The sequence below is a fragment of the Rhinichthys klamathensis genome, unplaced genomic scaffold (genome assembly GCF_029890125.1).
Source record: "Rhinichthys klamathensis goyatoka isolate OS25496 unplaced genomic scaffold, OSU_Roscu_1.1 h1tg000087l_1, whole genome shotgun sequence".
In the NCBI taxonomy this organism is placed as follows: domain Eukaryota; kingdom Metazoa; phylum Chordata; class Actinopteri; order Cypriniformes; family Leuciscidae; genus Rhinichthys; species Rhinichthys klamathensis.
In genome coordinates, this window is record NW_026606627.1 from 1,987,453 (window position 1) to 2,014,825 (window position 27,373).

The window sequence follows — 27,373 nt, forward strand, 5'->3', positions numbered from 1 at the left end:
CGTTCACTTTTCACAGTCACCGCCAGGGGGCGATCGAGATGCATTCACTTTACACAGTCACCGCCAGGGGGCGATCGAGATGCGTTCACTTTTCACAGTCACCGCCAGGGGGCGATCGAGATGCGTTCACTTTATACAGTCACCGCCAGGGGGCGATCGAGATGCGTTCACCTTACACAGTCACCGCCACCTACTGGTGTAACAGTGTAACTGAAGTCGCTTGAGTCATGGAAGTCGTTTTTTTGTACTTCTGACAGTAAAATAAGCCACTATAAACTTATGTAAAGACCAAGTCACGCAAAGAAACAAATATATACAGTGAAACCGCCAAAACTATTTAAAAAAATTATTATTTTTGGTCATAGCACCCAAAACTAATGGCGCTTTTCCACTGCTGGTACAGCTCAGTACGGCTCAGTACGGTTCGGCGCTCCTCGGCAGCCAGCGAGAGGAACGTCTGCACTTCGTCCACTGACCACGATTCAGCCATTTCTTTTTTGGAAGTTTTCTTTCTTTCTTTTTTTTTCAAGCAAGTAGTTTTAAAACAGGTGCTACAGCGGTGGCTGTTACCGGCTATTTAAATCTAGCGGGTTTGATGTCTCGCAAATACAATGACGCTGGTAATGACGATTCGAAGCGAGCCGTACCGTACTGTACCATGCAGTGGAAAAGCGCCACAAGTGAGCCGTACCGAGCCGCGCCGTACCGTACCATGCAGTGGGAAAGCGCCATAATTATATTGTGCGTTTTATTAATATTCTTATACAGTATGCAGTGAGGTCCAAGGTTGTATAATGACCATTTTGTAGTATGATATATTGATGCTCCTGAAATAAAACCCAGGAAGTTATGATAAATTGTTTTTGTAAATATGACTCATCGTGTACATCATATTCAGTCCGTATAAGGGTATGATTCAAAGTTTTCCCATGGTCTAGTGTTAAAAAAAGCAAACAAAAACAATATTTTTGTTTAAAACACTAAACATTACATGTTTATTGGCATACACTTTCACAGACAAAAGAGGAAACAACAGATGATGACAGTAATATTGTTTCCTGGTCTTTATTTAGAAGACATGAGGGAAATCACATGAGACACAAATCACCCGATAAAGTCATCTCTCAAATGTATTTGATACTTCTCTCTCTCTCTCTCTCTCTCTCTCTCTCTCTCTCTCTCTCTCTCTCTCTCTCTCTCTCTCTCTCTCTCTCTCTCTCTCTCTCTCTCTCTCTCTCTCTCTCTCATAAGTGTAATATAACCCACAGTTGCTTTGATAAAAAGCATTATGTCATGATCATAAAATATGATATAAGGTATGTTTATTATAACACCTCCCATATGATCATATTTCGTTTGGACAGGTTTCACACACATAAATGTAAATTGTATGCAAAAATGTGCAGTTTTTTTAAACAAAAGGAAAGTTGGAAAAAAAAACATTCCAACTTATTTCAAGATATTTCAAGATTATTGATTGTTTACCACCCTGTCAGTTGGTTATATCAGTGATATATATATATATATATGTTGCTTGCTTTAAATGATGCCAAAAATACAATAATAAAGTAACAAGTATCTGAGAATTAGTATTGTAATTAATGTTAATTATAAACATAATAATAATAACACTATAATCTCTCAATCTGTCTCACTCTGTCTGAGAGTCAGATTCAGCGATGACTGATCATCCACATTTACAGTTTTACCAAAGCCTGGTCAAGGAAAAAGATCAATCACCAAAAAGGACAACAGCAAGTGAATAAAGTGCTAAAACAGAAATACAGGAGATGAAGATGAGGATGAAAGAGAGAATAAAAAATTCTAACAGAAAATAAATTAAGTTTAGAAAAGAGGAATATAAAAGTAAACTAATTCATGTAAAGGTGATTTGCCAGTGTAATGTCTCTCTCTCTCTCTCTCTCTCTCTCTCTCTCTCTCTCTCTCTCTCTCTCTCTCTCTCTCTCTCTCTCTCTTTCTCTCCGGGGGAGGAGTCACACCTGAAACAGGAAGTAAAGTAAAGGTGTTACACTGAAACACGTCATTGAACACCAGATCAGTTCTTCATAATCCTCACAGATGCGCGTTATCGATCACTGGACTCGTCATTTGGAGAATATGGTAGGTCTGGGTTACTCTATTATATAAATGGTGTTTATTGACAGCTGAGACAAATACAGGTAAACTCTGTCATCTGTTTACATGACAGCAACGATTTATTATTCTTATTTTAAAACTAGCTTCCTTAAGTATTAACGACGGTTAACAGGTTAAACAAAAATCCAGCCGGTGTTTTTACCGGAGAGCCCGGAGAAGGCGAGGACGAGCGCGCGCGGTTGACAAGTAGTGTAGAGTTGTTTGTTAAATGTATAGTTTACTATTGTTAAATGCACTATATTGTCTCTTAATTATTCAGATAGACAGGTTATCACTGCTTGAGCGTAGAAAGTTCACCCTACTACATTATCACTGCATCAAATACCTCACATTTAAATTTTGCTCCAATTAGTGAAATCGAATGCAAATTAGTCGAAAATAATTAATAAAGAGGAAGACAATAAACTGATTTTGCCTGAGCCCCTCAGACAGTCTGGCAATGGATTTCAAAGCCATTTTCTACCTCTTTAAATAGGCTATATTCCACTGTACACACGTCAGGCTGTCCAAGCCATATCAACAAAGACAATAAATGTATATTGAACGCATATTTAAAATAAAAGTGATCAAAATAGCAAGTCAATGCTGCTTTAAATTTGTAAGTACAATCAACTAAGCTGTATGAGTCATAACTTAAATGACATTAAACTGACTTGAAAATGAGTTGACTCTTATAACTTACACAAAGGTTGATTATGTTTGCTTAACTTATTTTAAATTAAAGTAATGTAAAAACATATGTTGTCATGACTTATCGATTATATCATTCTTTTTACATCGTGTGTATTTTGCATGCACTGGACCATTGTGATTAAAAAAATCCATTCTATCTTTATTTTATTTATTTTTTTATTATTGATGACTTGAAAGAATGGATGAATTAATTTATGGAGAATATCTGTGTAGGCATATATATATATATATATATAAGATAATTATGCAGTTCTTTGAAACAAAAGGAAAGTTTGAAAACACTTTCAAGATGTTGTAAACTAAAGCATCTTTGAGTGTCTAGTGCCCTGTCAGTTGGTTATGTGTATCTGTGATTTATATATATATTGCTTTAAATTATGCCTACAATAATAAAGTAACAAGTATCTGAGTATTGAAATTAATAATAATTATAAACATAATAGTAATAATATCACAATTAACTCTCAAGATTCTACATGTCAAAGATAGACACTACATGTATATTGAACGTATATTTAAAATAAAATGAGCAAAATAGCAAGTCAATGCAGCACAAAATTGAGTACAATCAACTTTTGTATCAACTGTAAAAGTCATTTATGTAATTATTACATGTTTAATATTTAATATGTGTGTATTTTGCATGCACTGGACCACTGTGATTTTAAAAAATCCATTTTATTATTGATGACTTGAAAGAATGAATGAATGAATTTATGGAGAATATCTAGTGTAGCAGGGGCGTAATTTGTGGGGGGGGGGGGGCCCCCCAATATTTAAATCTATGCATTACAACCCCTATTATTTATACCATGATCACAATATCAGGAGGCATACCCAAACTTCAACCCCCCCAATGTTCAAACCAAATCTACGCCCTTGTAGTGTAGGCATATATATATAAATAGATCATTTATGTAACTATAACATGTTTAATTACAATTCGAAGCATGCATTTTAAAGAGCATTTATGTGTTGCTGTTCCAGCCTGATTCGGAAGCGAGAGCAACATGTGTTTGCAGCACACACACCACACAGGAGCTCCTGCACTGAAACACACCCCCGTCAGACGCCAGCATGCAGCAGTCGAGGTGTTTCCATCATCCGCCCGCGGGCCTGAGCCGGGACACACACGACCCGCAGACCAAGGTGGACTTCTTCCGTAAGCTGGGCTACTCTCCGGAGGAGGTGAAGGACGTGCAGAGGAAGCTGGGACTGGGGACGGACACCAACGCTGTGCTGGGAGAACTGGTGCGGTCCGGGGCGAAGTCCGTGCCCTCCCCCTGCTCCGACAGTGATGATGGGTTGCCCCAGTGGGGGGGGAGCTCATCCCGGGGACAGGGGTCAACGCTGGAGGACAACAGTGAGCCCGAAAGTGACCTGAAGCCGATAGTCATTGATGGCAGTAACGTGGCCATGAGGTGAGGAATCGGCTCTGCTTTCAATAGTCTTTCCGTAGGAAGAGAATTATCTAATGGAGCTTGAGTCTTTGCCAGTTTCTTTTATTTCAATAGTCTTTCCGTATGAATTCTCTTACGCTTTGCCAGTTTAACAGTATCAACAAGTTGCAAAGGGAAGTCCAGGATGAATGTGCTCCGCGGTTGTGTGTGAACTTTTCCCGAACTGTGCAAGGCTTTTACTTTGAAAACACTTTTTTTTATAAATGTCGGTCCTCCTCAGATTCTTGTAACCGTTTAAAAAGCATTTAAAAAAGGGAATATCGCCAAATAATTGCATAAATGCACATGCAAAATGGTTGATGGCTCATTATTTGTAATCGTTTAATAATTCGGATCAAAAGTAGTAAGTAGTTTGTTTATTATAATATTAGTTACCACTTCCCATGCTGAATTGATCACGTTGCCTCAGGGCATTAACCTTAAACCTGCTTCATCTGAAAAGGTTTTTACTTCCTCTTTGTCTATGCCTTTCTGTTCTCCAATATGCAAATAATATGTAACCTTTTCACTTCCAGTAAGCCTGGTATACTCAGCATACCCAGCCACATTTTTGGTCACGCTTTCTGCAAATGTCACAGTAGGGAATTCTGTGGAAGACTTTCATTCAGGGAAAAAATGAGATTTAGTAGTCAATTGCAACACTTTACAATTACTGTATGGGAAAGGCTGCTGATGCATTGATTTTTGTTATGACAACATGGCGTAATGTAAATTGCAGTTTTGTATGTGTTCTTAGATGTAGCTTCCCTGTCAAAGCAAACAATTCTGTCATCATTTCCATCTCGGGTTTTCTTTATCAAACATCTCTGACAGGCATCTTTCAGCAAGTGCAGTGCGCCTTCCAGTTGTCTTGTAGTTTACTGTTTTGTGGTTATGCAAATTTTTTAGCTTGCTCCTACTTGCATTATTGCCTTAAGCTATTCCAATTATTCCAATAATTATTCCAGAGCGGGAATTAATTATTTTAGGTTCATTGGGCCTTCTGAGTTCAAATCTGATACAAGTTCAGTCATGATACTCAATTTGACGCTCAAATCACATCATTACATCATGGCACAAGCTGATTGGCCTCTGCTGATCCACCTTCCCAGCTCCACCTCCCCAGCTCCACCTTCCCAGCTCCACCTGCCCAGCTCCACCTGCCAAGCTCCACCTGCCCAGCTCCACCTGCCCAGCTCCACCTGCCCAGCTCCACCTGCCCAGCTCCACCTGCCAAGCTCCACCTGCCCAGCTCCAACTGCCAAGCTCCACCTCCCCAGCTCCACCTGCCCAGCTCCACCTGCCCAGCTCCACCTGCCAAGCTCCACCTGCCCAGCTCCACCTCCCCAGCTCCACCTGCCCAGCTCCACCTGCCCAGCTCCACCTGCCAAGCTCCACCTGCCCAGCTCCAACTGCCAAGCTCCACCTCCCCAGCTCCACCTGCCCAGCTCCACCTGCCCAGCTCCACCTGCCAAGCTCCACCTGCCCAGCTCCACCTGCCCAGCTCCTCCTGCCCAGCTCCACCTGCCCAGCTCCACCTGCCCAGCTCCACCTGCCCAGCTCCACCTGCCCAGCTCCTCCTGCCCAGCTCCACCTGCCCAGCTCCACCTGCCCAGCTCCTCCTGGCCAGCTCCACCTGCCCAGCTCCACCTGCCAAGCTCCACCTGCCCAGCTCCACCTGCCCAGCTCCTCCTGCCCAGCTCCACCTGCCCAGCTCCACCTGCCCAGCTCCTCCTGCCCAGCTCCACCTGCCCAGCTCCACCTCCCCAGCTCCTCCTGGCCAGCTCCACCTCCCCAGCTCCACCTGCCCAGCTCCTCCTGCCCAGCTCCACCTGCCCAGCTCCACCTCCCCAGCTCCACCTCCCCAGCTCCTCCTGGCCAGCTCCACCTCCCCAGCTCCTCCTGCCCAGCTCCTCCTGGCCAGCTCCACCTCCCCAGCTCCACCTCCCCAGCTCCACCTTCCCAGCTCCTCCTGCCCAGCTCCTCCTGGCCAGCTCCACCTGCCCAGCTCCTCCTGCCCAGCTCCTCCTGCCCAGCTCCACCTCCCCAGCTCCACCTCCCCAGCTCCACCTGCCCAGCTCCTCCTGGCCAGCTCCACCTCCCCAGCTCCACCTCCCCAGCTCCACCTTCCCAGCTCCACCTTCCCAGCTCCTCCTGCCCAGCTCCACCTGCCCAGCTCCTCCTGCCCAGCTCCACCTCCCCAGCTCCACCTGCCCAGCTCCACCTGCCCAGCTCCACCTCCCCAGCTCCACCTTCCCAGCTCCTCCTGCCCAGCTCCTCCTGCCCAGCTCCTCCTGGCCAGCTCCACCTGCCCAGCTCCACCTGCCCAGCTCCTCCTGGCCAGCTCCACCTGCCCAGCTCCACCTGCCAAGCTCCACCTGCCCAGCTCCTCCTGCCCAGCTCCACCTGCCCAGCTCCACCTGCCCAGCTCCACCTGCCCAGCTCCTCCTGCCCAGCTCCACCTGCCCAGCTCCACCTCCCCAGCTCCTCCTGGCCAGCTCAACCTCCCCAGCTCCACCTGCCCAGCTCCTCCTGCCCAGCTCCACCTGCCCAGCTCCTCCTGCCCAGCTCCACCTGCCCAGCTCCACCTGCCCAGCTCCACCTCCCCAGCTCCACCTCCCCAGCTCCTCCTGGCCAGCTCCACCTCCCCAGCTCCACCTCCCCAGCTCCACCTTCCCAGCTCCTCCTGCCCAGCTCCTCCTGGCCAGCTCCACCTCCCCAGCTCCACCTCCCCAGCTCCACCTTCCCAGCTCCTCCTGCCCAGCTCCTCCTGGCCAGCTCCACCTGCCCAGCTCCTCCTGGCCAGCTCCACCTCCCCAGCTCCACCTTCCCAGCTCCACCTTCCCAGCTCCTCCTGCCCAGCTCCACCTGCCCAGCTCCTCCTGCCCAGCTCCTCCTGGCCAGCTCCACCTCCCCAGCTCCACCTGCCCAGCTCCTCCTGGCCAGCTCCACCTCCCCAGCTCCACCTCCCCAGCTCCACCTTCCCAGCTCCACCTTCCCAGCTCCTCCTGCCCAGCTCCACCTGCCCAGCTCCTCCTGCCCAGCTCCTCCTGGCCAGCTCCACCTCCCCAGCTCCACCTGCCCAGCTCCAACTGCCAAGCTCCACCTGCCCAGATCTGGGGTTTATCTGTCTATTTATGCAGCAGCAGCATATAAGCGCAACAATAATCAACAGCAGAAATGTAGAAGATCTAATCTATCCAAATACATTAACATTTTCATTTTCAATAACAATAACATGCTAAAACTATTCGAGAGCTGTCATGATTAAAAAAAAAATATATATATATATATATATATTTATATATACATGCATGCACACAGGTTCACACAGGACACTCTGCACTTGTCTGACTCTAATCTGACACTTGCATCTTAGAAATGTGACATTCATGGTGAAAAAGCAGCAGTACGTTACCAAACCCCAGAGGGACCTTAACGTGTGTACGGACCAGCAGTTTAACATGCATATTTAATGATTTGTGCCATATGCTAGACTAATGCTCTCTCTCTCTCTCTCTCTCTCTATATATATATATATATATATAAAGAGAGAGACCCACCCAATATATATATATATAAAGAGAGAGACCCACCCAATATATATATATATAGTTTCAAGCTTTTGAGGGGAAAAAAGAGAACAAAATGGCACTTTGAAATTGGAAATTTATCTGACAAGAAAGGAAACATTAGAAGGTGAAGTTGGTCGGGATGTAGTACACGTTTTTAAGAGTTTAATAAAAGTAAGAATTAAATCAGATTTTTATTTTATACAACTATGAAGAATATAGAGGAATTTAAAAAATTGATGGAATTATAAGGAAATGTTGTGCTTTGTTAGAGACGGTGAATGAAATTTTGCTAAATGTCTTGAGTAAAGTGAATGTTTGTTAATTGTTTTTAAATGATTTAATAAAGTGTTATTAAAGTGCTCTCTCTCTCTCTCTCTCTCCCTCTCTCTCTCTTACTGTCTCTCTTGTTCTCTTTCAGTCATGGGAACAAGGAAGTGTTTTCATGCCGTGGGATTGAGCTGGCAGTTAACTACTTCCTTGACCGAGGACACAGAAATATCACTGTGTTTGTGCCTTCCTGGAGAAAAGAGCAGCCCAGGCCTGATGTACCTATTTCAGGTAGAGACACTCCCTCAGCACCTTTGGTAAAAATGAGTCATCACGGGTGTTTTCGCTTTTCCGAGAAACCAGTCTATCTGACAGCAGACTAAAAGTTTAGGGTCAGGGAGTTTTTTCTAAAGAAATTCACACTTATATTTATAAAGGACGCATTGAATTGATCAAAAGTGATAGGACATTTATAATGTAACAAAAGGTGTATATTAAAATTAAACTTTCTATTCATCGGTTTACACAAAAATATGACTATATATTTCTTTCCAAAACATTAAAAAATATCTGACTGACCCCAAACCTTTGAGCAGTGTGTGTGCTTGAATTAAGTTTATTTATATTATCCACTGGCAATTGTTTTTTCCTTGTTTTAAGCGTAAACCTCACTAAGTTTTGTTATATTTTTGCTGAAAAAGTAAGAAGAAAAATAATCAATAATCAAACAAAATATATTGGTTTGTTCAGACAGTTCATGTAAATAAAAATGATAATACAAAAGACTCATCCCTGCGTAGAAGTCCTTATTTTACATTTTGTTAAGTGCTGTTTAAAAAGCTGAAGCTTTTGACACTGTTATACATTAATTTACTTTAACTACATTAAAGTTTGCTGTTAAGTTTTTACATCACAAAAAATAACATCTCAGCTGGTTGTATTTTCAACTATTGCAGCGTTTTGTAAAAATTTAACAGTGTTCTGTTCATTAGTTAGTTGCAAAACAGTCCCTCTGTACATCTTGGTACTAGTACAACATGACCTTTGTTTTAGGACTTTAGGAACACTGATGTTTAGTTTAACAGCCCTGAGGTGTTGTTGTAGTTGATGATAATGTACTTGTTTATGTCCCTGGACTATCTCTCTTCTGTTGTGAACGCCCCTGCTCAGATTCCTCAAGTCAATTCGGGCAAGAGAACAGTAATAACAAAACCAGAATAATAAGGAAGAGTTAGGTTTCCTGCAGGTCTCACTTGGGATTTCCCCACCAGGAAGTTCAAGAGCTTTCCCTATTACCACAGTTTGACTGTGAATCTTTAATCCAGTTTAGTGTTGCGTGCCTCTTTCCTGTTTCACAACTGATAGCCTGTGTTATATGGGATCTTGTGGGATCCTTACAACTTCCCCAAAGCAGCATTTGATATGGTCACTTGTGGTAGAAATTAAATGCTAATGTAGGGAAATAACCATTTGTTTTGTATCTGTAATGTAGAGAATCATTATTTTTGAGCATTTATGTCATGAATTCAGTTAGTGCACAGTGATCAAGTTAGGGGTGGAACGGTACACAGAAGTCACGGTTCGGTTCATACCTTGGTTCAGACATCACGGTTCGGTACGATTTCGGTACAATGGAGTGAAAAGCAAAACAAAAATGCAGAAGGCATTGTATTTTTTAAATAAGTTTTATTATTAAAGGCATAGAACCAGTTTATTTGTAGTGGACTGACAATAGTTTTATATAATTAGTTTATTACTTAAATTAATAAAAAGACCTTGCGATATGTTTGGTAATTGTACCTGAATTAATTTAAAATTAATTTGCTATATTTCAGATCAATATATTTGTTTTCCTTATTTTTAATTAACATTATTAATTAACAATGTAACATTATTCTCTTCTGAATTATAAATAATTGATTTCTGTATAAAATAATACTACCATTAAAAACACATTCGATTTTCTTTTTTTAATCAATGTAGAATGTGTGAGATTAGTGCTCCGAGGACAAGAAATGAAAACCAATGCAATATGATGAATGTCCAAAAGATGGGACCCACAGAGTGTTTTGAAATGGAGTTGGATAAATATGTTTTGCTTTTAAAACTGTGTGTGTGTGTGTGTGTGTGTGTGTGTGTGTGTGTGTGTGTGTGTGTGTGTGTGTGTGTGTGTGTGTGTGTGTGTGTGTGTGTGTGTGTGTGTGTGTGTGTGTGTGTGTGTGTGTGTGTGTGTGTGTGTGTGTGTGTGTGTGTGTGTGTGTGTGTGTGTGTGTGTGTGTGTGTGTGTGTGTGATTTTGGTTGGGTGACAGTTGTAGGTTACAGTTTGACAAGAGTTTACAGTGTGACAAAAGCACAATGTTGTGTTTTATTGCGAGTGTACACAAATATAAGTAAACACTTTGCAGGTATAATGATCTATATGAACAAAATGACGGAGTATGTTTTTTTTATGTTTCCACAATCGCGCCCGCGCCTCTCTCTCACACACACACACACGCACACTCCAGCATTGCAATCTTGACATCGCAGCCTGTTCATTATATGCGGTTACACCAAACGCGAATAGAGCGTCAAATTCGCGTCTATGGCGTCTAGTTCGACGCTAGTTCAAAGCGAATAGGATGCGAGTATAAAGCCAACGTTTGAAGTGAACGCGCGTTCAGAGCATAGACAGTATAAGAAGTGGACAGAGCCATCTCATTGGAACTCAGTTGAGACAGTTGAAGCCCATTTTTAGCGATTTTTGAGCACTTCCGTTCCTGACGCGCAGACTCAAACCGACTCAAACTAAGCTTGATGACGTGAGCAACCTGTCTGACAGACGTTACTCTTCTAGTAGCTGTGCGTGAAAATAGCCAACGTTAATCTTGCAGAGACGGGGAACTTGAGCAAAGAGGTCTTTGGCGTGAGTGAGCAGGAGTAAGTATCCCGTTGCTTTTATGGACTCATTATCTATGTGTAACGGGTATATATTACCTAGAAATAATTATTATTTTTGGCGGACTTTTATTTTGACGGGTGGACTGGTTTTCGGTGTTCAGTGTGGGCTGAGAGAGGAGAAGAAGAAGAGCGCGGGGTATGAGAGGGTCGGACAGACAAAAAAAGTGAGTGTTGTCGTGTTCGAGAAGCTCGTTCGATAAAGTGACTTGAACAGAAGTTGATCGGGGCTTTGGTCGAATAAAGGACGACATCAGGTGATTTTTGCGAGCTGTGTCCCGCGTTTCGTAGTTTTTTTGTGTGAATTTTGATCCGTGAATCATATCGCATTGCTTTGGACTGCTGGAGTGACGCAGTAATGTTTTGTGAAGGCAAGAGAACTGTCTGTGAGTGCATTAAAAGTACACGTTAGTTTGATTGGCGACGATTGAAGAGATTTTTTTTTACATTTTTGTTAAGTTTTGGACTTTCATTTTGATTGAGAAGCACTCTTACGAACAAACATTTCAACCGCACTGGTCACGCGCATTTGAGTGTTCTGCACGTGTCATCGCACGTGAGATGGGAATTGCGGTCTGCAGTTGGTGCTGAACATAGTTATTTTCGGAGGAGATTTGAGTTTAAGACTATTTGTGTTACCCTGCCATCCAACGACATCTCAGGTTGACACATCTCTGTGGGGTATCTCAGTTTGTTACATTCCTGTACATTTCATCTTTGATTCATCTCAGTTTGATTCATTCATTTTTCGACTCATTTTTTGATTCATTCATTTTTTTTTGTGGGACATTTCATTGAGCTTGAGTGATATTGCTACGAAATCTCAAGATAATTTCAACGCACGCTACGTCGAGACAACTCCTCTCAATTTTTCAACCTATTATTATTTTCTTTTAATTATATTTTTGATCCGAGGAACTGTGAGAGTTCTGTTGAATCACAGAACCTAAGGTGAACTGAGTGAGCACATAAAAGGACATTTCACGTAAGTGCTCTTCTAGATGTGAAACTGCATTGTGTATATTGGAGTTTTTCCCCAATGTGATTGTTTGATCATTTGAAAACTGAGAACTCATCCTAAGTGGTGTTTACAAAAGGTTTTTTTTGTATTTTATTTTGGAGTGAGGTTTATCTTGGTAAGTGAAAAGTTTAGAGCTTTTACATTGAAAGTGATTGAGTCATAGTGAGGGTAAAGGAAAAACACAAAGACCATACATTTTATTCCTTTATTTTTATTTTATTTTATTTTGTGATCATTAACCCTGAATTTAACATTTGATTACAAGAAAGAAGAAAAGACACAAAGAATAAATATTGTTTGATTTCGTACTTACTTCATTGTATCTTTTTGTTTAGAGCTGTCAAGGAGTAGGGGCATCTCAGCTACTTTATTAGACCAGAGGAGGGAGGGGTTTACTTTTACTTCAGGAAGCCAGTGACATTACTTAAGCTGAAGCCTACTCTCGTCAGTCTGTACATCCCAATAAAGTAGAACATAACATACACACATTTAGTGTGTAGTGAGATTAAAAGCACTGAAAGCGGGGACTAAGATCTTTCCGTTACTCAGTCTTCCGTGGCAGCACTAATACATTTTCCCCTACAAGACGGGTTAAATTCCCGTTACATAAGTGGCGTCACGAACAGGATCATACTTAGCCTAATTTTTGTTGTTGTAGTATTCTGTCCCAGGTCTGTGAGCAAGAAGAAAAATGGCAGAACTGGAAGAACTGAAGAAGGAGTTCGCTGAGATGTAGAAGAGGTTAGCGGAGCAAGCTGGGGCATTGGATCATGCCAGAACAGAACAGCGAGAAGCCCTGTCACTGGCCAGAGCAGTAATGGAGCAGCAAGCATCCACTCGTGCAACCCCAGCAACAATCTATATCCCAAGAGATCATAAACTTACCGATTTCACTGGAATCGCAAAACCTGGAGAAGGAAGTGTGGAAGAGTGGATTGTCTCTATGAAGTCAGCCTTTCGAGTCATGAAGGTGCCAGAGGAAGATCAGGTGGAGCTGATAAAGCAGCACTTAAAAGGAGAGGCTAAAGATACTGTGAGGTTCATGATGGAAGAAGTGGATAACAGGGTGGAGTCCATTTTTCAGCTGCTCCAGGAAACCTATGGGGACAAGGTACCTATTGGCACAAGGTTGAAAGACTTTTATGATCGAAAACAAGCACCTGGTGAGACCATACGCGCCTATGCTTACGATTTACGAGAAAAGCTCCACAAGGTGAAACGCAGAGAGCCTAAGCGAGTTCCAGATGAAGAGAGTGTTTTGAAAGAGCAGTTAGTCCTTGGACTGAGGGATGATTTCCTAAGAAGAGAGATGAAACGGAGGGTCAAGGAAGAGCAACGCTTGACTTTTGCACAGCTGATGCAGGACGCCATAACATGGTCTGAGGAAGAGGAAGCACAACCTGAAGGTAACTTGAAGACCCCTGTGCGTGCGAGAGTAGCAGTTCACACTACAGTTGCGACTGGTGACAATCCATCCTCACTGACATTAGAAAAGTTGCACGAGGCAATAGAGAAGATAGCTGCACGGCAGGAAGAATTGTACAGAATTGTCCATAGTCAAGGGAGAGTTGATCCCCAGCCTGATGTTATGAGAAGACAGCCTCTGAGAAACAGTGAAGGGCAATATATCTGTTACACATGTGGTCAACCAGGTCACACCAGTCGACGTTGTAGACAGTATAAGGAGCTGGGTAACCGGGGCACGGCGTCATCACCAATGGCCGAAGTTTCTGAGGTGTTAAAAGGAGCTTCGTCGGGTGACAATGCAAGCACCAGTGGGCCTTCCGTAATCCGGAGCCATGCAGCTGACTGGAATGCAGATATAGCACCAGAAACACTAAGGGATAGTGCTTTTGGAGACTGTTTGACAGTGGATGTAAAAATAGCAGGGGTGCCTACCAAATGCTTGTTGGACACAGGTTCAGAGGTTACCACCATCTCAGAGTCTCACTTTAAACATCATTTCGGAGGACAAGAAATACATCTGTCATCTGCTAACTGGGTGCGCCTCACTGCTGCAAACGGACTAGACATTCCTGTCCTTGGATGTCTACAGGCAGACATAGAGTGCATGGGAAAGCTGCTTCCAGGGAAGTGTGTTTTCGTGCTAACAGACTCGAACCCCGATGTGAAGGAGATGAAGGGATTGGATGGAATTGTGGGGATGAATGTGCTTAGTGAATTGAAAAACCTTGTGCTGTCTGGAAAGGATTTGGATAAGGAAAGCAAAGTGAGTCAATGTGCAGATGCTAATGTCAGACGAGTGATAGCAAAAGTGAAAAAAGATGAAAGACTCTTGGGCTCAGAGGGTAGGATAGGATTTGTTAAGGTGTCTGGCAAGCAAGTTGTGATAATCCCACCCTTAAGTGAGAAGATTGTGGAAGGCCACTGCAGTATCCCTCATCAAGTGAAGCATCAAGTGTTGGTGGAGTGCACAGGTTCTGTTACCCTTCCAAAAGGATTGTTAGTAGCCAATGTGCTTGCAAGCCCAGAGAAAGGGAAAGTTCCGGTGCGAGTGTTAAATCTCTGTCAAGAAACCATCAGGTTGATGCCGAGATCCAGGATTGCAGTTGTGTCCAAGCCTCAAAAAGTAGTCCCAAGGCAAATGGTGGAATTCGAAGAGAGTGATGATGAGTTGCGTGTTAAACGACATGTACAGTGCAGCATTAAGAGTGAGAGCCAGCCCGCACAACTGTCAGTTCCAGTTCAGATGAATCAGGATGGACTGTCTGAGATGCAACGGGAGGAGCTAAATGCTCTGCTGACACGTTACAGTGATGTTTTCTCCAAGAGTGACACAGACTATGGATACACAACAACAGTGACGCATAGCATACCTACTGGAGATGCTCAGCCAATAAAACAACGCCATCGACGAGTCCCACCTCATGTTTTTCAGGAGTTTAAGAGACATGTGCAGGATCTTGTCAGTCAAGGTGTACTAAAGGAAAGTCGCAGTCCGTGGGCCTCGCCTGCAGTCATCGTCATAAAGAAAGACGGAGGTGTTCGTTTCTGCTGCGACTACAGGAGACTCAACCAAGTCACATTTAAGGATGCCTACCCCCTTCCGCGTGTGGAGGAATCATTGGATGCTTTGGGGAATGCACAGTTGTTTTCCACACTGGATCTCACGGCAGGTTATTTTCAAGTGGCGGTAAATGAATCGGATAGGGAGAAGACTGCTGTCACAACTCCGTTTGGGTTGTTTGAGTGGACACGGATGCCGTTTGGTTTATGCAACGCTCCGGCCACCTTTCAGCGATTGATGAGTGCAGCATTAGGTGATCTGGCCTTTGACGTTCTCTTGATCTATCTTGACGATATTATCGTATTTTCTGTGGATTTCAAGAGCCATTGTGAGAAGTTAGAGCTTGTGCTCTCAAGGTTGCGTCAGCACGGACTGAAGCTGAAACCGAGTAAATGTTTCCTCCTGAGACCAGAGGTCCGGTTCTTGGGACACATCATTTCGTCGAAGGGAGTTCAGGTGGACAAGGACAAGGTTCAGTGTTTGGATGCGTGGCCTTCACCTATGAATGTTAGGGAGGTTAGACAGCTGCTGGGATTTATGAGTTGCTATCGCCGTTTTGTTCCAAGATTTGCACAGCTGGCAAAGCCCCTACATGCCCTGGTGGGAAAAGGTAACAAAGGCAAGTCAGCAGAAGCGTTTCTCTGGAGTGATGAGTGTCAATCCGCATTCAGCAAGTTAAAGAGTTGTCTCATGTCACCTCCGATTCTGGCTTACCCCGATTTCCAGTGTCCGTTCATACTCACGACGGATGGGAGCCTCAACGGACTTGGAGCAATACTCAGTCAAAAGCAGGGGGGCGTTGAACGTGTTATTGCTTACGCGAGCAGAGGTCTAAAGGGATCTGAAAGAAATGACAAGTATTACAGTGCCTTCAAGTTGGAGTTACTTGCCCTTAAGTGGGCAGTAACTGAGAAATTTAAGGAATACCTGATATTTGCAAAATTCCAGGTTATTACTGACCACAACCCTCTTCGCTACCTGGAGACAGCCAACCTCGGAGCAGTGGAACAGCGTTGGTCTGCACAGTTAGCGGAGTTCAGCTTTGAGGTGTGTTACAAGCCCGGCAGACAGAACATCAATGCTGACGTTCTTTCTAGGATTCCCTGGGGTATGGAACCTGAGGAGGATGACGATGGAAAAGACTTCATTCGGTTGACAACAGATGAGGTACGGGCATGCCTGTGGCCAGGTAAAGAAGAAGGGGTTGACAAGTCTGTTGTCAGAGTTGCCAGGCAAGCAGCCATAAGGAAGGGTGTTGATGGTTATAGCTGGTCATCCATCAAAGAACAACAGAGGAAGGATCCTTGTATAGCACCTGTGTACAACGCTGTATTCGAGAATAGGAGCATAATGACACGTAGTTTTCGGGAAATGGAAACCCAGCAAAGAAGCTAGCTAGACAGTTGGAACGTTTGAAATTAAGACATGAAGTGCTGTTCCGAGTGATTACAGACCCAAGAGACGGAGAGGAGATTTGGCAGTTGGTAGTGCCTGAGTCTTTACGGGAGAAAGTGTATAAGGGAGTCCATGAACATGGAGGGCATTTCGGTAGCAGGAGTACATTAGAGCAGGTGCGACAGAGTTATTATTGACCTACCATGGCCAATGACGTACAAACATGGGTAACCCAGTGTCGAAGATGTACCCTAGCTAAGGATGTATTCCCCAAGATTCGTGCTCCTATGACCTGCACCAACGTAACTGCACCTCTAGAAGTTCTTGCCATGGACTACACTGTGCTTGAGAGATCAGCAGGGGGTTACGAAAATGTTCTAGTGCTTGTTTACAAGATTTACTGTGGCAGTCCCGACGCAAAATCAGACAGCACTTACCACCGCCAAGGCCCTTGTACGACACTGGTTTGTTTGCTATGGGTGTCCTGCCCGATTGCACTCAGATCAAGGCAGATGTTTCGAGGCAAGTGTAATAAAGGAGCTCTGTAAATTGTATGGAATCAGCAAGAGTCGCACCAGTCCTTATCACCCGCAAGGGAATGCGCAGTGCGAAAGGTTCAATCGCACAATGCACGATATGCTGCGAACATTACCTGCGGAAAAGAAGAAGGATTGGAAAACGTACTTGCCTGAACTTGTGATGGCCTACAATAGCCACGTTCATTCATCAACCGGTTACTCCCCATTTTATTTAATGTTTGGACGGGACGCAAGATTGCCTATGGATGTCCTAGGAGGAAAAGACCTATCTGATGATGAGGCAGATGATCTTGATGAGTGGGTAAAAGTGGGTAAAGAATCATCATGAACGCCTGAGAACTGCAGTGGAGGCGGCGAAGGTAACTGCTCAAGAAGCTTCCAGGAGAAGGAAGAGGGTCTATGACCGCAAGGCTTCAGGAGCGCTCATTAGACCTGGTGACAGAGTATTGTTGCGTAACCACAAGTTTAGAGGACGGAACAAAATCCAAGATAAGTGGGAGTCTGTACCGTATTTGGTAGTGCAGCAAAATCACGCAGGTTTACCAGTCTTTACTGTACGTCCTGAGCAGGGAGGTTCCACAAAGGTGGTTCACAGGGATCAATTGAGACACTGTACTTTTCCCTCACCCACAAGGCAGGTTACACATGCGGGAAGAGAAAAAGAATTGTCAGACTCAGACTCGCAAGACATTGTCTACATTCCATATACTACACACTTACCAAACACAGGCTTACCGGGAGAAGTAGAGGGTGAAGTGGTATGTGAGGAGGGTAATGTAGCTGGGAATGAGAGAGTAGACACAGGTCAAGATGGGGAATCTGAAGATTCTGACATTTCAGAAGTTGACACTAGTGGGGTACCTGGTCTTAGACGTTCGAAGAGGGAAACCCAGGGTAGAATGCCTGTGAAATACAGGAATGATTACATTCTAAAATAAGGGTCCAGAAAGTTTTGTAACTTGTAAGGTATTAGGAGAAAGAGTTATACATGTACAATGTGATGTCTGCCTAATATGTTTTTTGTGTTTCAGAGATGAGTCTGCTGGAGATGTCGATGGAGTGGCAGGGTTTAGTAGGGGGGAAATGTAACGGGTATATATTACCTAGAAATAATTATTTTTGGCGGACTTTTATTTTGACGGGTGGACTGGTTTTCGGTGTTCAGTGTGGGCTGAGAGAGGAGAAGAAGAAGAGCGCGGGGTATGAGAGGGTCGGACAGACAAAAAAAGTGAGTGTTGTCGTGTTCGAGAAGCTCGTTCGATAAAGTGACTTGAACAGAAGTTGATCGGGGCTTTGGTCGAATAAAGGACGACATCAGGTGATTTTTGCGAGCTGTGTCCCGCGTTTCGTAGTTTTTTTGTGTGAATTTTGATCCGTGAATCATATCGCATTGCTTTGGACTGCTGGAGTGACGCAGTAATGTTTTGTGAAGGCAAGAGAACTGTCTGTGAGTGCATTAAAAGTACACGTTAGTTTGATTGGCGACGATTGAAGAGATTTTTTTTTACATTTTTGTTAAGTTTTGGACTTTCATTTTGATTGAGAAGCACTCTTACGAACGAACATTTCAACCGCACTGGTCACGCGCATTTGAGTGTTCTGCACGTGTCATCGCACGTGAGATGGGAATTGCGGTCTGCAGTTGGTGCTGAACATAGTTATTTTCGGAGGAGATTTGAGTTTAAGACTATTTGTGTTACCCTGCCATCCAACGACATCTCAGGTTGACACATCTCTGTGGGGTATCTCAGTTTGTTACATTCCTGTACATTTCATCTTTGATTCATCTCAGTTTGATTCATTCATTTTTCGACTCATTTTTTGATTCATTCATTTTTTTTTGTGGGACATTTCATTGAGCTTGAGTGATATTGCTACGAAATCTCAAGATAATTTCAACGCACGCTACGTCGAGACAACTCCTCAAATTTTCAACCTATTATTATTTTCTTTTAATTATATTTTTGATCCGAGGAACTGTGAGAGTTCTGTTGAATCACAGAACCTAAGGTGAACTGAGTGAGCACATAAAAGGACATTTCACGTAAGTGCTCTTCTAGATGTGAAACTGCATTGTGTATATTGGAGTTTTTCCCCAATGTGATTGTTTGATCATTTGAAAACTGAGAACTCATCCTAAGTGGTGTTTACAAAAGTTTTTTTTTGTATTTTATTTTGGAGTGAGGTTTATCTTGGTAAGTGAAAAGTTTAGAGCTTTTACATTGAAAGTGATTGAGTCATAGTGAGGGTAAAGGAAAAACACAAAGACCATACATTTTATTCCTTTATTTTTATTTTATTTTATTTTGTGATCATTAACCCTGAATTTAACATTTGATTACAATAAAAAGAAGAAAAGACACAAAGAATAAATATTGTTTGATTTCGTACTTACTTCATTGTATCTTTTTGTTTAGAGCTGTCAAGGAGTAGGGGCATCTCAGCTACTTTATTAGACCAGAGGAGGGAGGGGTTTACTTTTACTTCAGGAAGCCAGTGACATTACTTAAGCTGAAGCCTACTCTCGTCGGTCTGTACATCCCAATAAAGTAGAACATAACATACACACATTTAGTGTGTAGTGAGATTAAAAGCACTGAAAGCGGGGACTAAGATCTTTCCGTTACTCAGTCTTCCGTGGCAGCACTAATACATTTTCCCCTACAAGACGGGTTAAATTCCCGTTACATATGGGCTTCTCCCTTGACGGGACGTCCCCCCGATTGCCTGCGAGCTTCTCCTCCTGTCTGTACGGTCATTTCTGTACAGCGCGACAGAGAGTCGAGTGGTTATGACGCAATCGTTAGCCTATTTTTACTAAATCTGTTTCTACGGGGCCATAATGTAACATAGAAGGTAATGGAGCACTTTATACATTGTCGTGTTTCTTTAGAAATAAATAATGGACAAATGGAGTCTTTAAACGCCTCTGATGTAAAGTTATTCGCTGTCAAAGTGACGCCAAAATGAATGGGAGTCAATGGAAATGCTAACGCAAGTGAAGTTCTGCTACAACATAGTTGTACAACAGTTTCTGCTACAACCCGGCCGGCCAACCCCTTGGTTCAGAGCATAGACAGTAAAAGAAAGGTTCAGAGGCAGAGCTAAGCCGATGGTACAGATTATGTGTCCCTAAAGAACCCGCGTATCTAACAGTAGTTCCGCATTACATTAATTAATTTGTACGCGAGTTTTATTTATTTTTATACCGTGTATTCTCTGTGTAAATTCGTGCACCGAACCGTGACGCCCGTACCGTTTCGGTTCAATACGAATAGGCTACATACCGTTCCACCCCTAGATCAAGTACACCGTTGAAAGTGCAAAGTAACAATGACATGAGTCTCAAGATCGTAACACAGCGTCTTAAAAAATGCAAAATCTAAAAAATTTTAAAGAATACATTTTTATTCTTACAGAAGTTGTCATAAAATTGTTTAGATTTGATGGGTGTTATGGTGTGATCATTCTGTCAGCAACTGGTAAATAATGTCCCATGGCAATGGGGTTAGAAATCGAGAATCCATATTAGAGGTCAAGAATCGGGTATTTGTTATAAAATTTTAATTTTGATTCCTTTGTGAGCATTTCAATATGACTTTTCGAGCGCGAGACGACTGGCGCTCTGTTTTCTGTGTGTAACTATATTGGGCGACTCTTAAAGTGACAGCACTAATATTCCTGCTGCCGTCTCTATAATAACACTAATCAAACGACAAAAGACAGAGAAAATTAACTCGTTCTTGACTGAATACAATTTTTAACTATATTTGTAATGTATATTTTATTTATAAAGTGCAGTGTTATTGTACATTTGATTACAGTTTCTGTATCTGAACACTGAAAATCTTAAAACACTGTTTATTTCAATCATATCTTTGTTCAGTTGTATCTATAAAAACTTTTTTATTTGTTCTTTTTTAATTACTGAGTGTTTACTTGTCTTTAATAATGCTTGAAGTTTTCATTAGTTAGGTTAGTAGTTTTTCTATGGTATTTTTAAACCTCAGGCAAACGCTCCTTGTGTTTTAGCCTGTAGATTTTTGTTCATGATATTCAGCTACAATTAAATGTTTTGCAATAAGACTAAATGTCAATGATATCTACGTTTTTTTGTTGTTTTTTACCATATTGGAATCCAAATTAGGATTAGTCATTCAAATTCAAACGATCCCCAACCCTACATGGCAATTAGAAATACAGCCTCCATTCCTGAAAATTGTCCACAAAGACAATAAAATTTCCTTGTTTCTTTATTTCCAGATCAGCATATTTTGGAAGAGCTGGAAAGGAAGAAGTTTCTCGTGTTTACACCTTCACGGAGGATTGGAGGAAAGCGCGTGGTCTGCTATGACGATCGCTTTATTATCAAGTTAGCTCACGACCTGGATGGCATCATAGTGTCGAACGACACGTATCGTGACCTGCAAAGTGAGCGCCCGGAGTGGAAGCGTTGCATTGAGGAGAGATTGCTTATGTACTCCTTTGTAAATGACAAGTATGTTATTGCATCAATATTTCTTCTAAAGCTTTTGGTACTATGTCATCTCATTCCTATCCATTAGTCTAACCATCATAACTCCATCTTGCACAGGTTCATGCCGCCTGATGACCCACTCGGCCGTCACGGACCCAACTTGGATAATTTTCTTCGGAAAAAAACATTGTTGCTTGACCACAAGCGCCAACTCTGTCCATATGGTAAATATTTATCACTAAGAATCCTGTTATTCAATTTTTAACCACAAACCACTGATTGAAAAATGTTTATTGGGCTGTCAAGTTAATGTGTCAGTTGTGTGCAATTAATAAAAAAAATATAGCCCAATAATAAATTACAGGCTTTCCTGTAGCTCAAACAGTAGAGCGTTGGCGCTTGCAACGCCAGGGTCGTGGGTTCAATTCCCAGGGAAAGCAAGAACTCATAAGAATTAAAAAAATGTGTACTTTGGAATGAAATGTAAGTCGCTTTGGATAAAAGCGTCTGCCAAATGCGTAAATGTCAATGTCAAATGTCATAAATGGATGTCATCAATCATGCCCAATGACTCATCACATATGTTTGACAATAAGGGATTTTCCTGCCATCACAGACATTGAAGCCGAATGTAACACTCTGTAGGCCAGTGTTAATCTTGAAGGTGAAATCTGTTCAATGATATGGAAACAAAACAAACAATATATTCACTTCTAAAACAACTATTCAAAGTCTATAGTATTCAGTGCTAGTATTACATTTTTCCAGTCGGAGAGCTTTTCTTATACCGATAATAGGGGTGTGGCGGTATTCGGTAATGCGATAAATCGCGGTAATGAATATGCACAATATTGTTATCGCAGGGACTTCAAAATATCGTGAAAAATAATAGATCCGAATTTAGATTTTTAGAAACGCGCATTAGCTAATTTTCCATCAACCGCTTAAAAAACACTGCGTATATGCTGAAAAAAATATCAGCTCTCAGGTTCTGTCCATTTTATTACGAAATTCAGACAATAAATACTTTTTTGGCGCTTGTAAATGTGACGTGACAGATCCCCTAGTGCCTCAGTTCAAGTAAACCGACCATCTATTACTTTTTATTTAAAGATACAGTACAACTTACCGAAAGGTTTATGCCTCATACATAATGTCGATCAATCAGCGTTTTTCAACCACGGAAAGAGGTCAATAAAACTGCAGGAGAACAATTTTCCAATATTTCTAATATTGGAAAATAATAATAATTTCTAATATTTATCCAAATGAGTCAATTTTGAATCAAGATTGAAATCCAATCCAAGAATTTAAATCGTTAAAATTGTGTTAAGCAATAATACAAACAGTAGTCTACCAGTCATTGTACCATGTAAACATTGTAAAAATTCTGTTTAGTTACCAAATGTTTTGACAATCACAATTACACATTGTGAAGCAAGTTGATGTTTTTTTAGAGACCCCCAATCCAGCTGTTTCTCTTGTGCAGTTAAAATATCGTGATAATACCGTATACCGTGATAAAAGCTCAATCAATTAATCGCAACATGAAAATTTGATACCGGCACATGCCTAGTGTAGGGGGGCATGTATTCGTCCCGAACAGTACGGGACGTCACGGTTCGGTCCATGCGATCGCACAACGAATACAGTCAGTCACAGGCGATCTGCACTCCAATCCAGAAGGGGGCGTGCGCGGTAATGCAACACTGTTTGCTAACCGTAAAAAGCGCAGAAGAAGAAGTGACAATCGATCGATATGTTTACATCTCTCAACCAGTGTTTCTACTTTAGAAAGATATTATTCTCAAGCTGTTTTATTAATATCTCACGTAGCACTACATTTACTTCAGGCATTTAGTGTCAACAGCAGGTTAGTTCACTAGAGAAATGAACTCTTGAGAGAAGCATTTCGTTTATGCACTATATTAATAAATGATTTAGTAAATGATTATATTTCTAAAATGAATTGGAGTAGAAAATTAACTTTATAATTAGATTTAGAAGTTAATGCAAAACCTGCCTTATGTGCAATTTACAGTATTTATTTATTTATTTATTTATTTTTTAGTGTTGATTATTGTATCTAAAAATATATAGCAACTAAATTTAATAATTTGGCCTCTGTTGTTAATTGTAATCTTTAATATTACCCACCTTTTCGAAAAGCCCTGCTCTGATTGGCCAGCTGGCCAATGTTTTTGCTCCTCGACATAGTGAAATCACTCACCCAATAGTTTATTGAGGGTGGGCCAAAGCAGCTAGTAGGTGGGAATTGTGCAAATGTGTAATATGATGACGTAGCAAAGTCACAGAAATAAGGCCAGGATTACAAACAAGGCATTTCAGACACGTGTTTTTTCCTGGATAGATTAACCTCCTTTAGTGTGGACTTTGTGCTTTGTAAATTTGCAGATCCTTTACATGCACAAACAGCTATACTTCAGGAAAGGAAAGGAAAGCTCAAATAAAAAAAGCATAATAGGTGCCCTTAAAATATCTGCATTTTATGTAATTCAAGTCACTACATTTTTAATCAATTGACAGCCCTAGTATTTGACCTAACCCTATATCAGAGGTCTTCAGTCCAGCTCCTGAAGACCTACTGTCTTGCAGAGTTTAGCTCCAACTTTAATCAAACACACCTGAATCAAAGTCTTCCGTATTGCTTGAGAGCCACAGGCAGGTGTGTTGGAGCAGGTTGCTCTGGCCTCTATAGCCACGTTTCCACCGAAATTACCCGAAACTGTTTTTCCCCCAGACCTGTTGCTGTCTGCTTTTCCACCATGGTCTAAAGAACCTTGAAGATTATGCAAATTAGTCCGATGACATAGGACTACGTGCTACTTTACAGTTCCCGCTGGATTTCATCCTCTGAATTTAAGCTTAATAAAGCCTGAACCTCGTCGTCGGTCCATCTGTCGTATTTTTTAAACTCCATTATTAATTCGAATAGCAAACAACTGTTACTGCACGCGCCACAACAGATTTAAAAACAAAATGGTGGTTAAAATAAAATGCTGCGTGGAGTCAACAAATCAAAATGCAGCATTAACTCAACCAATCAGCATGTTCAGCGCCCAAGTCCCACCCCTGAAAGTTCCTAAACTTTGAAAAAGTACTACCTCGCAAATATTTACCCGGAACTTCATTTAGACCCTGGTTCCTGCGGTGTAAACGCACTGAGAACCAGCTCAAAGTCCCTAGTTCCTGCAATGTAAACGTGGCTTATGTCAACACTCGAAGTGAATGAATGGGTGAATGAACCAGGGTTCCTCAAATCTCTGCTCTGCAGAGTTTAGCTCAAATCCTGATCAAACTCGCCTACCTGAATTTTCTAGTAGCTGCTCCAGAGGCGTGCGACCTCTGACATATATAGCAATTGTAAGTCGCTTTGGATAAAAGCGTCAGCTAAATGAATAAATGTAAATGTAAATAGACCTTATAACACTTTTGTATTTTTACTCTTCAGGAAAAAAGTGCACATATGGGATCAAGTGTAAGTTCTACCACCCAGAGCGCACTAACCAGTCACAGCGCTCTCTAGCCGACGAGCTTCGAGAGAATGCCAGACTGTCTGGATCTAAAGAGGACAGCAGAATAACTGGGAGAGGCATGTACCCAAGAAATGACCCCGAGTTTGGGTCCAGTTCTCCCTCCTTGGAGCAAGAACTTGAACAGAAGCTCAAATTGGAGCCAGAGAGCTCTGACAGCAGGGGTGTCATGCTCAATTACTGGGATGATATTTTGTCCATGAAAAAGCCTTTAAATAGAGCCCCAGTGGGACAGCGCAGTCCTCTGGTTGACAGAACCAGTATGCAAGCACCTTTCCCAACAAACCCTTCGTCCATTTTCAGTTCCGACTCTGGGCTTGGATCCTATGAAAGCCCGTTTTCAGAGCCATCCAAGAGCATTGACGACTCGCATAGGATGAGATCGAGTCATCCGCCTTTGTCCGGTATCCCTACCACACCTGTAGGCGGCCAGCGCTACTACGACAACATGAGCCCTTACTCCAACTTTCATCACAACTATAGTGCCTACAGCTCCCTACCTCTTGCCCACCCTGCCCAGAGTTACAGTCTTCCTGCTTATGCGGGCTGGTCTTACCCTCTCTACTCACCACAGGCGAGCAGTTTACCCGAACCTTTACCCTGCCCTAGCTCGCACAGGTCTTCCAATGGCTACGGAAGCCAGCAGCACTCAGCCATGCCACAGTCCAGCACTTTCCAGGAAGAAAGAGAGGAGGTCAGGAAGAAGCTTCATGCAATTTTTAACCCACATCATGTAAACAAAGTTATGGAAATGTTCCCACAGCTGAAAGACGCACAACAGATGGCTGCAGAGATTCTCAAACTCAAGTCCAGGGGAGACTTCTTTTAATTTCTTTGAAACTTTGGGACCACGAAAAGGGCAATGCATGAATAGTCTCTCAAAAGAAAGAATCATCTCAGAAGCCGATAACTTCATGGGAAGTGGTCCGACATCTAGATCTTCGGCAACCCGAGTTTGAGTCCAGACGATCGGGAAAGGTGAAAGACAGTCTGGACTCAAACTCGGGTTGCCGAAGATCTAGATGTCCCCCTTTCTCTCCCACTTGCTGTCAGTTCTCTGTACCAGGGGTGTCCAAACTCGGTCCTGGAGGGCCACTGTCCTGCAGAGTTTAGCTCCAAATTGCCACAACACACCTACCTGGATGTTTCTAGAATGCCCAGTAAGATCATGATTAGCTGGTTCAGGTCTGTTTAATTGGAGTTGTAGCTAAACTGCAGGACAGCGGGTCCCCAGGAGTAGGGTTTAAGTCCTCTGTCTTAAAAGGGGACAACTGTGTACCATGTTACCCCTAGCTCAGTGGCCCTCCATGAGCAGGATTGGACACCCCTGTTCTATACTATCCTATCTCATTAAAGGCAAAATGGCAAAAAATAAAGAACACCCTGCCCATAAGTAGGTCTTACTCTCAGAGAAAAAAAAAGCCCAAAATTTTTACCTTCATGGTACAACAGCTTGTCTCCAGGGCAATACCCTTAAAGCAGAGGCCTAGGGGGCAGTCGTGGCCTAATGGTTAGAGAGTCAGACCTGTAACCCAAAGGTTGTGGGTTTGATTGTTAATACTTGCAGGAAATTACTTGGGTACCCTTGAGTAAGGCAATAACCCCAAATCGCTTTCCGGGCACCACCGCAAAAAAGGCTGCCCACTGCTCCGGGTGTGTGTGTCTATGGTTTGCAGAGTGCAAACTCAGAGTAGGGGTTACCATAGTTGGCCTTCACATATCTTCAACCCTGCACCTGGGGGCTTCAATGCTTATTTCCAACCTGCTTCAGCACACCTGCCTGTGTATTTTCAAGTGATCCTGGAGAGCTTGATTAGCTGTTTCAGGTGTGTTTGATTAGGGTTGGAACTACTCTCTGCTGGAGAGCAGGTCCCTGAGAGCAGGTCCCCAGGAGCAGGGTTGAAGACCTCTGCCTTAAAGGGACAACTGTGTACCGTGTTAGCCCTAAAAGTTCATTGTGTTACTTTTAAGGGTACATGTTACTACCCTAACATACTAATATGCTCCATTTGGGGGTAGATAAGGTACTATCTTTTCACCCAATGACAAGCTGTTGTACCCCTGAAGGTACCGTTTTTGCCCATTCTTTTCTGACAGTGTAGCTCTGGTGTTTTCATCTTTTCTGTTTTTTGGAGGTTTCTGACTGGGGCTCTTTAAAGTCTCAGAAACCTAATTGACTTATCACATAGTACATGTGGTAACTACGTATGACTACAAAGTCAAATGTGTGTCTAGTTGTTTTTAAAGAGGTTGATGCACATTGCATCAATTGTTGCTCCTAGCGTGCAGC

The 27,373-nt window shown here is 42.6% G+C and overlaps 1 protein-coding gene across 1 annotated transcript; it reads left to right on the plus strand.

The window, feature by feature from the left end:
- Window positions 1-1,992: 1,992 nt before the first annotated feature.
- Window positions 1,993-26,044, plus strand: LOC130085723 (endoribonuclease ZC3H12A). The gene is made up of 6 exons (XM_056251649.1): window positions 1,993-2,121; window positions 3,838-4,271; window positions 8,283-8,422; window positions 21,316-21,550; window positions 21,647-21,753; window positions 25,002-26,044. The coding sequence occupies exons 2-6, from the start codon at window positions 3,928-3,930 to the stop codon at window positions 25,910-25,912; spliced, it is 1,737 nt and encodes a 578-aa protein (XP_056107624.1). The 5' UTR covers window positions 1,993-2,121; window positions 3,838-3,927; the 3' UTR covers window positions 25,913-26,044.
- The last annotated feature ends 1,329 nt before the right edge of the window (window positions 26,045-27,373 follow it).